General features: G+C 39.3%; 1 protein-coding gene across 17 annotated transcripts in view; it reads right to left on the bottom strand.

Moving 5' to 3' along the window:
- ANKHD1 (ankyrin repeat and KH domain containing 1) overlaps nt 1-16235 on the bottom strand; it is a 116429-nt gene that overhangs the window by 26541 nt on the left and 73653 nt on the right. For 14 of the 17 annotated variants that reach the window (XM_054841289.1, XM_054841291.1, XM_054841290.1 and 11 more), the window contains 7 exons: nt 12478-13221; nt 5580-5725; nt 5315-5426; nt 4320-4465; nt 2671-2813; nt 1657-1870; nt 295-470 (listed from right to left, as the gene is read on the bottom strand). In XM_054841289.1, the coding sequence (XP_054697264.1) occupies nt 295-470; nt 1657-1870; nt 2671-2813; nt 4320-4465; nt 5315-5426; nt 5580-5725; nt 12478-13221 (1681 nt within the window). Of the gene's footprint in view, nt 1-294; nt 471-981; nt 1146-1656; nt 1871-2670; nt 2814-4319; nt 4466-5314; nt 5427-5579; nt 5726-12477; nt 13222-16235 lie in introns of those variants that run through there. The other 3 variants (XM_054841299.1, XM_054841300.1, XM_054841303.1) reach the window with 2 other exon arrangements.

Raw genomic sequence — 16235 nt, 5'->3', positions numbered from 1 at the left:
GAGGAAATGTTCACATGGGAATTGCTGGATTAATACACAGTCAACAGAGCTGCCAAGCCAGACACTGTTTGCTTACCTCTGGTCCCAGCTGCCTGCTTAGCTTAATTAACACCGGAGTAGCAGGATACTCCAGGATAACACTGGAGAGTAGGGAACAGATAAAACATCCTATTTCCAAAAGCTTCCCGTTCTCTTTGCTCTCAGATGCACGAGGCAATGTAAACAAGGGCACCCTTGCCACAAAGGAATACAGCTACAGAACAAATACGCTGCTAATGAGAAGTAGTAATTTACCGATTAATCAGGAGCTCACAAAACTTGTAGTGACCCTTATCTGCTGCAATTGTTAAAGCTGTATCTCTTGAGGAAGGCACAGGTGGAGCATTAACATCTGCTCCTTTATCAAGAAGAACCCTTCCAACCTCTGCATATCCTCCTGAAGCTGCTTCCATCAGAGGTGTGAGACCAGTCTGTGCAAAGAGAATGAGTTACACAGTGTGAAATTTGTACAATATGCTTTGGATAAGACATAAATGATTTCTACACAGGGATATCAGATTTTTTTATTTAGCTGCTTATATTTAGTTTAGGAGCCTAACTTCAAGCAGCCTCTTTCTCAAAAAAACAACCAAACAAAAACCCCAAAAACCAAATACTCTTGGGCTTTGATTTATACAAAGCCAGGCAAACTGTTGACTATGTACCACCAGATACCTGTCTCAGCAGCAAAAACAAAAGTTTACAACAGGATCTCTAAAACAGAGGTTAGAACAGAATGAAGACATAAGTGTTTCTATGAAAATGCTCAGAAACTGGCTTTATAGCTTTTCTCTAGCCTCCCTTAGCACTGAGACTGATCTGGGCCCAACTTAGTTGCCAGGCTAGACTGTTAAATAAACTTATACCAGCTGCTAACATGCCCAACTGACCATTTGAGAGCTGGCTTTTATCCATATCCCCTTTTCTCCAGCCACAGTCATTCCAGAAGCAGGCAGGGTAGACAGACATAGCAATTATTTCAGCAGCCTTAGGAGTTACCAAAAATTCCTTTGTGCTGGGGAAATCAGTCTGGCTGTCTACACAAGCTTTAAGCTTGCTTTATGGCAGGAGACACAAAGCTGTCCCAGAGTACCAAAGGATGGGACCTGTGGAGCATTTCAGAGGCACAGAAAGTCACAGCACTGAAGCCACAGGTTCTACAGCAACGTAAAAGCTTTACAAAGTTTGATTGCACTACTTCTTTTGTAGACAAGAAATCTGTTCTATATGAGAATCACTATAAGCAAAACTATTCTTTTCCTGCCTAGATATGCATATTTTTACATATGAAGTCTATCTGTTAACTAGTATCATGTCAAGCTTAAACCTGAGAAGTTTCTCAGTACTACAGAACAAGAGTCAATCTAAACTTCATTATGAATTCAGAAAGACCAGTCAACTTTTCCCTAATGCACAAAATTCATCATCATTAGTGCTTTTTTCTAAAAACAAAAAAAACCCAAACTTATTTCAGAACATTTACTAAATCCTCTGATTTAATAAGTCCTCTGAGAGCCAGAGAGGCTCAAAGTAACACGAAAATTTGAAGAAACTTGGCAATTCAGAGAAATCATCTGTTAGAAATAAGTCATAAGGAAGGGCAATTCACACACTTACCTTTGCCCTGTGCTCGACATTGGCCTTCCTGTCCAAAAGCAGACTGACCACCTCTGCTCGGCCTTGGAAACAGGCCAGGGTGAGGGCCGTATTTCGGTTGGTCTCAATTTGGGCGTTAATATCAGAACCCATATCGAGCAATAGTTTCACAGCAGGTACGTGGCCATTCATAGCAGCCAGCATCAGAGGAGAAATACCTAGCTTACTCCCAGTCCTAAAGGGAAAGAAACAAACTGCAGTTCCCAGAACCAGAGGAATGCTCTGGGAAGTGTAAGCATATCTAAGAGGAACAAAATCTTTTGTTGTAAGCCAGGAAGGAACATGTAACATATACAAATATAGACACTGACCTGAAATACTAGCATTTTTAATTGATTAGGAGAAACCAGAGTAACTACATTCAATATACAATTGTAATTTATAAACAAGGAAAATACATTTCAGCTTTTAGACATTCAGATGGCTAAAGCACACATAAGCCTTAAACTACATATACTAAAAATCAAGGCTGCATCCAATTCATGCAGAAAAAACACACTTCTAGCACAGCTGCACTTTGAACTTTCTCTAGTGATAGAATATATGTAAGTCTCCTTAAAATTAATAAAGAGGAGGCTTAAGAAACATAGCTATGTTATCTTGTTCCTCTTAACTGAAAAAGACATCTTCAAATAAACACATGCTGCCCTGCATATTTTGCCTGGTTCCTTTACTTAGTTCTATTGGAAATAGTTTGACTTTTAGATCCAAGAATGGTGGAAAAGGCAAAGGGAAGGAATAGGTGTGCAAACTATAATCGTTCTGTAAAATTTAGGTATAAAGGAGATGAAGTCTGTAATAGTTAAAGGCAATGTAAAAGCACTAACATAACATGAACATAAAGAGTAACATCAGTGTAGAAAGGCTGCAAGGAGGCCTGAAAGCACTACAGATGCCAAGCTCTGCCTCAGTACGTAGCCAGCAATGGAGTGTCTGTGCTATATTGCGGTTCGTCTGGTGTACATAGTACATTACCTTGAATTAATTTCTGCCCCAGCATTGAGAAGAATCTTGATGATATTAACGTAGCCACCAGATGCAGCAAGGCTTAATGGCGTATAATCAGACACATTCCTATGTTCTTTATTTGCTCCCCGGGCCAACAGCAAATCAACAACCTGAAAAAGACAGCATACATTTTAAAAGACATATTGTGGCCTTCGCTATTATCCAGCAAGTGAGAGGATATTAACACATGTTCAAACCTTCCAACATGCTACCAGTTGCCATTGTCAATAGAAAAGATTCTACAGGAAAAGCTCTATCCTCTTTTGCTTTACTTTTACATATGCACCGTACAGACTTAGCAACTGATGAATACGTCAGCTAATCTGCATGGGTTGTAGCAGTGCAGCACTTGTCTTCCAGAAAGATTGTTTTACCTAATTAAAAACGCAAGGCTTTAAAGTGAAGTTTTTCCTGTGAATCTTAAGTTTGCAAACAAGGGAGCTATCCCACTCCCATAACATCTCACACTGAGTGTCTCTTTCAGAACTCACGCAGCTTTAATTCAAATGACACTTAAGCCCAGTTTGCATTATATGGTCTTTGCAACAAAACACATGGTAAAAATCAGACCAACTGATGTTAATGGAACAAGCATGAGGAAAGACTTCTCTATCAGAAGCTGCTTAAGAGAAATAAAGGGGGGAAAATTAAAACATTTCTGGTGATGTACTGCACTTTAGTGGGTCTCATTTTACTACTAACATAGGCTTTTCATAACATAGGCTAACATAGGATTTTCAAATAAGCCAGAAGAAAAGGCTGCCTCGAGTTACTAAGCCAGAAACATAAGACATTCTGGCACAAGGGAAGAAGAAAAAAAAAAAAAAGAGGACGAAAAGACTTAAGTAGATCAATAAGTAATGCTATCACAGGCCACACTGATCTCTCCTTTTATTTGTGAGCAGCACTTTTACTGTTTAAAGATCTGCAATTCAAAAGTCAAAGAGCACACTTTCCAATTTTGGCCAACTGTTTTAATCCTTACAAGTTCCAAAACTTACCACTCCCATATCTGGCACAGAGCCCTTTGCCATCTCCATACCATCTTCTAAGCTAGTACGCCCATGACTATAGTAGAAATGATTTCTTAAATCTTGGGGGGGGGGGGGGGAGAAAAAGAAAAAAAGCAGCAGCAAGCTGATAGAAAAAACTGAAACATCCTTAAAAGACTAGTATGTGCGCTACATTTGTATCTATACTTACCAGCCCTGCATATTGCCACTAAAATCATGTAATGCCAACACAAAATTCCAGTTTCTGTTTTAGTTTTGAGAGCAGGGAGGATGCATGAGGGAAGTGTTCAGTGAATGAAGTTATTAATTAAACACCTTCACCTCCCCTCAAAAGAGTACTTATCACTTATCTTGCAAGGATGTATTGACAGACGAATGACCACAAGTTAGAACAACCATTAGCTAACAAAACTGGGATAGCTAGGAGAGAAAAGAATAAATTCCCTTTCCTCTTGGATGAAGAGACTTAAATTAGCTACACTTATGCTGGTTTAAAACCTTCCAGAAAAGGGATAATTTTTTATACCATCAACAAAAAAACACTGTACAAAAAACTATCAACAAAAAACAATTCACACACATCGAGGACAAACATGTCTGTACCTCTTGGCGTCCACCGGAGCACGCCAACGAAAGCGGAGTATCCTTTGTGCGCTCAGACTGTGCTTCTATGTCTCCACCTTTGTCTAGAAGAATTTCCACTACACCAACATGTCCAGCAGTTGCAGCCAGAATCAAAGGTGTGAAACCTAGTAACAAGAGATTATGTTAAAAGCAACCTTGAGAATCTCAAAAGTATTATTAAGGAGCAGAAATGCACAAGAGGGTTAATTCACAATGACTTCTATTGATCAGGCATGTCTTCCTCAGACTGGCGGTTTCCTGGTATAGGCCACAATCTCAGACCCTCTCTCCTAACTCTCTTCTGACCCTGACACTTCTAGGCTCTGATTCCAGCCAAATATCACTAAAGGCTCTTCAAAAGAAATCTAAACAGTATTTGCACTGATCAGTTTGGTTTAAGTTCCAACCAACTCATGTCTTTAGAGAAGTCATGGCTTTCCACTTAATTCCTATTTAGTAAAGCTCCAACAAGTAAACACATCTACACTGCGCATGCTGCTTATTTCCAGCAGTCAATGTGAGTTCCCAGAAGGGAGGCATGGTGGTTTTGTTCTCTCAGCTCTTAAAGGTTCTAGATAACTCTGTTATTGGGAACAACAGAACAACATAACCTGACAACTAGTCCCCATTAGCTTTGTCAGCCAAGAATTTGATATTTACCCCCATTAGCCACTCTATCTACTATACTAAGGTCTTCTGTAGAGGGTGAATCATAAAGACAAAAGTGCTTCATATTTTGCAAATCTGCTTAAGATACCACTCAGATGCGCTTCCTTTCAAAAATACAGATAGAAAGGCAAGCAACATCACTGGCTTTATATGGATGATATTTCTACATGAAGTGCAAGAATGCAATTCTACCTTTTTTTGCAAGCTTTGGTAATTTTCTGAAGCAAAAAATCCTAATCCCCAATTTGAAATTCATGGTTTCAAGTTGTAGTTCATGGTCAAACTGTTTTACTGTTTTAGCTTACCCTTCTTGTCTCTGTGTTCAATATTGGCACCACGTGCTATCAGAACAGATACAAGTTCTTCATGACCTCCCGCACATGCAAGCGTCAGAGCAGTGTCATGATTACTTTCAGTCTTCACGGTTGGGAAGAAAAAGAAACAGATATTCAGAAATCAAAAATACTTTAACAGAACTTTAACATTCTTAAGACAGTACTAGATTAATTTTTTTCCTTTCAGAACTTATCAGAAAGCAAAGTCCACTCAAAACCAATTGCTATTACTCACATGTGCATCGATGTCAACTGAAGGATACATAGGGAGCACCGACTGCGAGGGCACATTGCTCGATGCCTGTGAACAAGGCTCAGGCGTAGGGGATTCGGTAGCATGCGAGGAGCTGGTGGACCCACTGGGCACTCTGCTATTCACAGCTGAAAAGTAAGATTGTGTTATTAATCCACTCTTGGGAATGCCACATTTTATATGAAAAATATTTAGTCCTGTAAAACTGCAACGGTCTAGTATCAAAACAGTAATGGGGGAAATAATTTAAGTGTTCCTAAAAACAAATGAGTTGGTGTCTTGTGCAAAGAAGCTTTCTGGCAGTTAAACAGTGTAAGTATCATCTCCAAACTGTGTTAAGTTAGAAAATAGTTTTATGAATTAGTCTGTATGCATTACGAGTATGAATTATGAAGATTATTAGTTATTCTTTTCAAGTTGTAACCTTCACTGTTAGAGTTCAATCATATGCTCAGTCTAAGCAGGCAAATGATTTATCACTAAAACACAAACCTAATGTTCAGAAATACAGTCTCATCCTGGAATTCCAAAGTTTTTCACATGAAGGTTAGCGCACACCTAGTTTCCAGAGAAGGTTTTCAAAGCAAGATGACTGACGGCAACTTACACCATTAAACATGTCTCAGAGTTAAAACAACCCAGGAAGGGTGGAAGAGAAGTAGACAGGAAGGGGCAGTCAACAAAAAGAAAGCTTAAAACTGTGCTCCCTAAAATTTATTCTGATTGATCCACAGCTTGTAAAAGATTTCATCCTGAAGATCTAGCGCAGCTCAGGGACACAAGGAATGCAACTTTATCTGCTTTTTTAAAAATAATAACAATCTTAAAAATGATAATTGAGAATCGGACTTTATTCAGCTAGTTTTAAATGAAGCTTTACCAGAACAAGCAGAGAAACATCCTTGCCCATATACATCACGGGGCCAAAACCCCTGCCTGCCTTTGTAACCAAATTGGAGCCTGAGGGGAGCCCAAACGACTCTAAGGCTAGCTGGGATTACTTGGCAGGGAGGTCTAACAAACCTATGCACTAGCTATGAGTGCACTTTAACTAGTGAGCCATGCTAATATAGCAGCTGGCTTTGACAAGTATTGTCACTGCTAGATTCTCAAATTTCTATACTGTGCAGCCTCATTTGATGGAATACCTGGTTAGCCTTAATTATTCCAAAATACACAGTATTTTGTAGTATTCCTGGAAGAAGCAACTGATGGAAAACTTTAACAACTGCAGGTAAGAAACAAGCAGCAGCACTTTGCTTTTGTCCAAGCGTTTCAAGCTATAAGGGAAGATGAAGGATGAACTCAAACCTGTATACAACTTAAAGAGAAATTTTTGCAAACCTTTCCCAGCTCAACCTTCCTAAGTCCACTGATAAACTGCACACCAGGAATTACTCATAGGAAAATGGTGCAGACAGAAAAGTCTTAGAAAAATCCTCAACAGGACCATTAATTCAGTCTACAGGACTGCATACGCACAACAAAGGAAACAGACTGGAGCAAGTTTAGATGGATCACTTCAGTTGGGTTCTGGAAGAGATGTGGAGGGAGGGTGTCACTGAAATTTTGGGAGGTGACAGTTTTCTATCTTTTAAGTAAAGCATTCTCCTTGGTGCATAGGCAAAAACCAGCATTGACATTTGGCTATCACATTTAAGCAACAAAGTATTGTATCTGAATTCAGAGTTGACTTTTTCTTCACATTACAACCTTCATGAGCAAACCAGGTTTGTATTAGAAGTTTCAAATACAGAAGCTCCCACACTTCATCTGCTTACTATGGATTACCAATTACAGCAGCAGATGAGTATTAATTAATACAATTGTTTTCTTGCTTCGTGCACTGAAGTGCAAGATACTAATTGGTTTTCTAAAGATTATTCCTTCCAAAATACACCAAATCACCCTGTTAAGGACTTATATTAAATCAAACTGGTCCTTCCTTATGAAAGACAGTGTTTCTTTGCTTTCAGATCTTGCAACTATATCTAAAACAACATGCATGTGCTGTGCATACAAAGCAGGGGTGCGCAGAGGGGCTCCACTTGAGCCAGTTTAAGGGTCCTTAATGTAATATATTCAGTATTGCTGTTACAGGTTCCACAAGTTTTCTACATTTCACAACGATGACTGAAAATGTCCAAGTATTTCTTGCATACTTTAGATTCTCATCATGTGCTTGAAATATGAGTGCGCGCTAAGCACTTCACATGCACAGTAACAACGATGTCAAACATGAGAGAACACCAAAGTCGGTAGAAATGCATATAAACTCTGTACTGATACCATGAACTGTTGTTTAAAATAAAATCTAACAGCAAACAGTCCTACAACCGTCCCCTGATTAATCATCCTCTCTAACTACTGAGTTTACAAAACAGCAAGATTTTTTCAAGTGTAATTTTATATTTCCTTAGCATGGCTGGCAAGCTGGCCCAAGGAAGCATCAACATCATTCGTGCTCTGTGGAGCAAAACACATCTGAGAAGTTCTACCTTCGCTTTCATGGGGCTGATTTAGCTCAACCTAAGTTACACAACAATATACAGATTTTTAACTCAAAGATGACCTTGCAGCAATGGTTCCAACATCCCTTCATATACATTTGTATGAAGCTGGAGTTAACTTGTATTTCCCCAAGTCCATTTCTGGATTACCAATCTTGATCACTGGAGGTGGGACAGCTACTGCTCCTGCGAATCCCATTCAAGGAGACAAGGTCGTCCTACAGACTGGACACAACACGAGAGCCACCTCTCCGCTTCTGCTTTCTGCTACCAGAAGGGAGCCCGGCGGAGCCCTGGGGGATGGCTTCATTGGTCTGACACGGGCCCCAGGGAAGTTGAGGATGTCTTGGCTGATCACTAGTCTTTAGCAGGTCATACTCATAGCACCAGAAGCTAATGTGCAGTCTCCCCAAGGAGCAATACCATCATAACCACCCCAGACTTTCGTCTCAGTAATTGGCATTAACGAAGGAACAACTGCAGCAGCTCAGCAGTGGAGAGCAGCACTGGCACTGCCTGCAGCTCCAAGGGGAAAGGCTAGCTGGAGGGCATAAAATCAGCCATGGGGGATGATCAGCTTCAGCACCTCCACACTGCGCCACAGGATTTTAATGGACTATAAAAATGTGCAGCTTTCACCCTCTGAAAAGACAGGGGGAAACTTTCCAACGTGCACGTTGCTTCTTCCTGAAAAGGCATTTTGTCTTTTCACCAGAAAGGGTACCGATAAACACACTGATAGCCAGGCACTGGTTAAAAAAACTAAATAAAAATCAATTTTCACAAGGTGTACCTTGGATCGTTATAAAATACCTATTATGAAACATCCAAAAATCTATGTCACTATAGATTTCAATATTCAAAAGACTTGTAGTAAAAAACCCCCCCACAATCCTTTTTCATGACCGAGCAGTCTTTCAGCCTGTCCACGCGGCTTCTCAGTAACATGTTACTGCACAGAGGCTTTTGCATATTGGTAACCACGTCTCATTTTATGAGTTACCGCTTCTCACTCCAGATTATCCTAGTAACCAGTTTTACTCCAAAGAGCATTCCTAAATACCGTAACTCAGATGTCACCTTCCAAATCATTATCTTGAAATATCACAATTCCATATAACCAAACACAACCAGAATTTCAGAACCAAGTGACAGTTAATAATGTTCCTCAAAACATGCCCGAAATTTCAGTGTACAAATGGGAGCTCGCAGGAGGAGAGTCAGACAGAAGCACACAGAGATGCTACCTCCTGACTAAAAATACCAGCTGAGTAGAACAAACAGGAATAAAAATATTCCAACTAGAGACAAAACCTAGCAACATAGTTCCTCGTCTTGAATACTCTAAAACACAAAAAAGTCTTAGTTCAGATAATGCCAACTAAAAAGTCTACTGCAGTATATGCATAATGTGAACTGAAATTAAACTCTTAACTATGCAAGACAAGATGCTTCAAGAAACCAAATGTGTACCGAGTAATGAAAATTAGATCCAAAACATCCTCTTCTATTAGAAGATGCAATCCAAAATAATTTCTTGCTTCCCCCCTCTAAACTGTGCCATGTCTATATCTCTTTTGTAAACCAAATTAAAATTTTGACTGTAGTAAGTCACACCTTCAAAGATACGATTAGTTGCAAGATTTTTGCTTCAGCACATCTCAAACTCCATTACAGCCAAAACTTTCTGGAGTGCAAATAGCTGCTTCATTTTGAGGTTCTACTTGGCTTTCCAAAGGTTCCTCAGTTACTTCTGCATAGCTTTATGAAAGAGGGGTCTCAGGTACTAGTGACCGCTAGGAAGACTTCCAGCGCTGCGCACCTTGACATCGACCATCTCAACACCTAGCAGCTGACAAATTATCCCATCAGACTGGCAAGACAAATACTCCATTTATATATGTTGTCACAATTAAGTTAGCCAGCAAAATAAAGATTTGAGGTTTTGCAGAAATACAAGTTCTCCCTCACAACTAGCCTTAACTGAAGCTTTGAAAAATTTGCCTCTTACATCGCCACTGGTACGAGCAACAGCAAAAGGCATTTCAGTGCAGAGTACAAAAAGCTGATTTAACATTTCTGTTCTCCTGAAGCAGATTTGATACAAACTGGAATACTCAGCAGGAATAAAAATGTTCGTACCTCTTATAAACCAAAAGAGCCACTCACCACAATATTGCAGCTTCCACCAGTGGTACTGTGATCAAGGGAGACACTTCATCAGCACACCCGAGTGTGAGACACAACTTCTCTAAGAGACAGGCTTCCCACGCACCAACCACAAACCCCTTAACAATTCTATCTGCCTCTGTAGCATGCATGCAAAAATCAGTTCTCATAACAGTTTCTATTGCTCAAAATTTCTTTACAAAATTAAGGACTCATGGATAAGTTTGTGGAAAAAGGTCAAGTGCATTTTAAATACAGATCACAGAGTTTGGAGTATGTGTAGGTAGATTTACAGTTTGTTTTTAAATGTACATAAACCTGAGATATAGTAGGATTGTAATTTACACAGTGGGTCATTCTTTTACACAGTCTGGATTTAAAAAGTGAGAAAAAGATCTAATTCTCTTCCAACAATTTTTTAGGGGGAGGGAAGTAAAACAAACTCATGCATTTCAGAAGAAAATACATATCAATAAAGCAACATCAATAAGTTTTTGCAGGAGCCTCTGGAATTGGACAAGTTTCCTTGAGTTGCATTTCTGCAAATATAGTATCTAATAGTTGCAGAAGAGTGTTATTTGTATCGATTTTTAAAATAAGTAAATCTCATTTCTTAGCAAAAATGTCTTTAATTACTTAGCAAAACAGTAAACCATTTCAGAAAATTAATCAATGCCTATTCAAGGGTTTTTAAAATTATTTTTAAGATAAAGTTTTTCTGGTTGTTTGCAATCTTCTTTCAAATGGCACAGTTCTCACTCAGCAGTTTCTCATTTTGGGTGCACTGAATATTTTGGATGCGACACGCAGCTGCCAACCATGAAAGGGTATATACTGCATGGTCTTGGGCTAGGTATGTTAAACTGTCAACAACAGGAACTACTCCAAAGATCAAGCTCTTGTTGATTATGTTTTGCATTAACCATTCAAATTTTTCTCCTCTTACATGCCAGTCTTGAGTAATAAAAATCAAGAATAGTCCAACTGCATTATGTTGGCTGAATACTCTGAAGAGCACCACAGAGTGGGGAAGGGAGATATACCATGCCAGAAAAAGGAGGAACTAAGACTTGTTCTCTGTAATACAAAAGGATTTCATTGAATTACACTGTATAGCTGAAGGGAGCTGGTACAACACACCACGCTATTCCATCAACTATGGTTTCCATGGGAGGATGCAAAGTTGCAGGTAGTCTCGACTTGCATGAGCTTGATGCAACTACCATTCTAAAAGTTCACAGAAATGGCTGGCAAAAGGTCTTACCACACATTTCTACAACCTTGAAATGAACTTAAGATGACAGGGCAGTGACTATGAAGGGCAGGGAGGGGGAGAAGACAGGAATATAAGGGCTGAGGGACAGACACAAGGTGCAAAGAAAAGTTGAAAAACACCGAATTAAAAAAAACACAGACCAAACAACACTGGCTATATCCTACATACCTCCAGCAGCAAACACCAATCCTAGTCAAATCCATGAAATGAAGTCAACCAAAACGATACCTCTTTTTCCACAACCTAACGTGTGGGAACTTCCATTCCTCTTCACACCATTATCAACAAATGGAAGGACTTTTTTTTTTTGCTTTTCATCCAGAGAATAGGACACATTTTCGCCATGTTATATCTAACAAGCAGATATTCCTGTACAACAACCAGGGCTTAGAAGGTATTCTGAAAACACAAGCCATTACAGAACTGAGCAGTTGTGTGCAGATTCCAGGTTGTGTTTACACTGTAGCAACACCTCGAGCAGCAAGAAGGGACACATTTGTCCATACAAGTGACAATAATTTGGCTTTTTCTAGAGATGGCTACTACACTGAAGAAAGTCACTGAGGTATAAGCGTGGATAGAAAATTCTACAGAAGATATACAACTGTCACACTTTCAGGTTTCCTAACGGGCACTACTAATCACTCATGATAAGGCTTTTTAAAGAAGCACAGAAAAAGATGAGGCCAAAGGGGCTAAAAACAGGTCTCCAGTACAGGAAGTTTTGCACTTTGGTAAAAAGATATTTAAAAGTCTCATGTTAGAATTGGAAGTCACTGTTAGGATTAATAGCGCTAATCAGGAACTTTATTCTTAAGCAAGTATTCCCAAACTGGAAAACCCCAAGATGTTTTTGGAGGGAAGGAGAGAGAGGGGAAACTGAGCACACAAATTAATGCAAAAATAGGTATATTTCTTAACCCACCTGCTATTAGGTCATCAAGAGTGTCGGTAAGCGTCTGTGCTGGAGTGGCAACCATTAATCCGTCTGGTTCTTGAACTAAGAGCCCCTGCCCAGCAATTTGCTGCTGCTGTCCTACATTCTGCTGATTCCCTAATGCTTTCTGAAGTTCAAGAGACTCTGTCCCATTATAACCTAAATTACCAGAAAAATTACATTGCGGTGCTGGCAAAGGCTGGATAGGGACAAACTCTATGTGTTCAGCAGGTGGTGGAGACTGTTGTTGCTCGTCATCTTTAGACAAGATTGTGTCAACCTGAGGTAACCCTGAAAAGTTATCCTCTGGCAGACCCTTATCGACTTCCACTTCTGGGAAGACCCCTGTAAGCGGGCACTGCTGCTGCAGGGGAAGTGGTGTGTCTGTCTGACCTTTGGTCTCCAAATATTCTTTGGTAAACTGCTGTTGGGTTTTCATCTGCAACTGCCTTTCCACCTTCTGTAGCTCCTTCAATATTTTCTTCTTCTTCTGTACTTGTTCTTCTCTGTTCTTTTTAAGTTCTTCAATCTTATCTTTATTTAAAGGTTCACCTTGAATTAATTCCAATGATTTAAGTTGTGCTTTTTCAATAGCACTAATTCTCTGTCCAAGTTCATTCAGCTTGCCTTCAGTCTCTTCTACTATGCATTCCAAAGGCTGGTATGGGTGAAAAGGTGGCAGTAGGTCCTTATCTGCTACCTGCAGGGAACTTGACTTCTGCTTGGATGCACCTAAGCACATGAAAAATGTTTGAAAAAATGCCATGCTGAAGATACCCCAAACCTCCCCTCTCACCCACCCAAAAAAAAAAAAAAAATCTTTACAACTAACACTGCACATCTGTCAAACCACAGAAAGGTAAACCCTACACTCCACGTAAAGACAAGAAAGGACAAAGCACATAGCTGGAATTTTCAATATTGATCCTAATATCCCTTTGAACACAGCTATTTTAACATTAAGGAATAAAGGAACCTTTATGGTTTCTGACATACACGACAATGCATCTGAGAAGTGAAAACAGCAAGAAGAGCAAGGAAATTTAAATAATTTACTGAGTTCACAAAGTTGTTCTGGTGTGCAGAGTAATTAAACTAAGACTGTTTTCCAGAGGCTAACTTCCAACAGCAAGGTTACAAGCAAAAGTAGTCTATATTTGAGAGAAGACTAACTCTACAGTAAGATCAGTATTTTGAACTAGTATTTCTCCAAACACTATAGCATTCCACCTTTACATTACATACAGAATCCTGCCAGTACAGACTTAATGTATACAAATATATTTTGAAGCTTTAGCACCTTTTTAAAAGTTCTGAGACAAAATTAACTGCTTGCTTGCCTCCCTCTCTCCAGTAACAAATTAACAATTCTGCTTACTATTAAGATTTTTAAAATAGTCTTCAACACGAATCTAGCAAGGAACACCAAGCCAGTGCAGCACCTCTCTGAGTGCTCACTGCCTTCAAGCAACTCAAGGGTGCTTTCCCAAAAGGCACGTCTGTGAAACCTCCAGTCAGACCTTGATAAAAGCAATCTATTAAAAGTACTGAAATTTTAATTATGACTTCAGTGTAAGAAACTTTAATTAAAAATCTGGAAGCTTTTAGCTTGATGAAATAGTTTTCTGCACTAACACTCATTTGCTATACCCAAATAGTGATATATGTAGTTTAAAAAACAAACAAACAAAAAACCAAACAACTTGAATATTTACAAAGCTGCCTTATACAATTAATCATTAAAAGGGGAATTAAAGTTACATACAGTTTGAGCCATGACTTAATAAAGTTACCTAAACATCACAGAGTTACGTGAAAATCTGGATGCAAGAACTAAATCCCAGATCAGTCACCAGGTCTGGAAGAATTAAGTTTCCTAAAACTCCAATTCACAAGTGACTTCATTTTGCATTGCTGTCAAAACAGGAGTCACATACAGCTCACTCTGAAAGGAATCTTTTTTTGAGGAACTAATTGAGAAAGCAAACACTTTTCCCTTAAAAGATAATTTTCTCTTATAAAGAGAAACAACAAATAATAAAATTGAACCAATCCTGCGCTGAATATCTTCGCCAGACTCTCTGGAGTAAAAGCAAACCATAGCTAAATTTAAGGAATACAACAAAAATCTTAATAACCCCAGGAAGTACCCCAGCATCCCACAAACACTGCAGTCTTCAGTAAGCTCTTTCTCCAGCTCAGTACTCTACACACCTGCCGTGTACAGGTCAGTCGTTCCAGCTGAATACCTATTCCAACCACTACTATTATTTTGTCTCTGAACCGTGAGTACCAAGACAATTCCTCAGAAGACAATAAGGAATTTACTGAAGTTTAGCAATAACTTGCTTTGTGCTGACTGGTGGATATTTAGCTCAAGCCTGCTATAAGCTGCTGGCTATTTGGCTTGTAGTGTACTTAGGGTTTATATAGTTATCCTTTCATTTTTAAAAGCGTGACTTATAACCTAATGTAAATTTTGCAGACTACTCAGGAAAAATATATTTGCACTCACCAAAAATCTCTGAAATCCTTGTGTATATCTTTGTTAGAAACTAATAAAAGTCAGTTGGTATCTTTTGAAACTAAGCTGCTCTACTGCTGAAGTAGCAGAAATATTATCATAAACTAACTGCAAATTAACCTAGCCTTTAAGACACAACTAAGATGGGAACCCTTTGCACTGCTCTGTTTAATGTCATTCCTAAGGTTACCATATCTATCATTTCCATCCTAACACCAAGCATTTCCACGACCTGGCAGGTCAGGAGAGCTTCCATTGCTCTGTAGTAAAGAAAAGTTGCAGTTCAAAGAGCCTCCAAATAATAAAGTACCAATATTGTCCCTCTCAATTAAGTCCCACCTGGGGAGAAAACAAGCCTGTCACAGGAAAAGTTCTCTACAAGCACAAGAGAAAGTCAAGAGCAGAAGCACAGGCTCGTATCGAGACCTGGACTGGGTAGAGGAGCCAAGGCTCGTCTCACTGCAGGCAGCGCCCCCCAGACAGCAGCTCAGATCGGAAATGACCATGAGAAATTGGGACAGTTTCTGAAGACAGTCGTTAAGAAACCAGCAAGTGAAGAGCTAGGCTCTCAAGTTCCAGAAGAGGTGCAGAGATTTACTTTAATCAGTTTCTAACTAGTTAGCAGGGCCACTCTTCAGGTTCCAGATCACCCTTTCCATGCCAGAAAATAGTTGCAACCTGTAACCTCGAGGATACTGGAAGAGGATGAAGGATAGGAAGAAAGATCTGCTAAACCTGACATGCACACTTGAACAGCCAGTTCAAACTAGAGGTGAAGACACTGTTGGTAGCTTCAAATATGTAAGCATTGTAATATAATATTATAATATTGGAAGTATTTAAAAGTAGCTATTTTCTGTTTTATCCAAATCTCTTCTATATTACAATACCCTGAAAAATACTGTGCCCATTTTAGTAAACTATAAACAAGACACTACTTTACACTTTCACTAGCAACATTAAGTAGTCAATCTAGCCTCTAAAGAAACTATTTTGGCCACTTTTCGAAAACTTGTTTAGTATGAAATGAAGACTGAGGATCAGTGACATCCAGATGTTGCTACACAAACACCACCTGCCATCAGGTAATCATGATTACAGGACAAAGAATTGTTTGGTTGACACAAAACCCAGAGTGGTTATGGGCACGTCAGGAGAACCACAGAGTAAGGAAACGACTGTTTCCCAATTTATTTGTGAACAGTAGCACCAACTGCTCTTT

The sequence above is a fragment of the Grus americana genome, chromosome 14 (assembly GCF_028858705.1).
Source record: "Grus americana isolate bGruAme1 chromosome 14, bGruAme1.mat, whole genome shotgun sequence".
Taxonomy (NCBI): domain Eukaryota; kingdom Metazoa; phylum Chordata; class Aves; order Gruiformes; family Gruidae; genus Grus; species Grus americana.
This window is presented reverse-complemented; position numbering and strand designations above follow the sequence as displayed.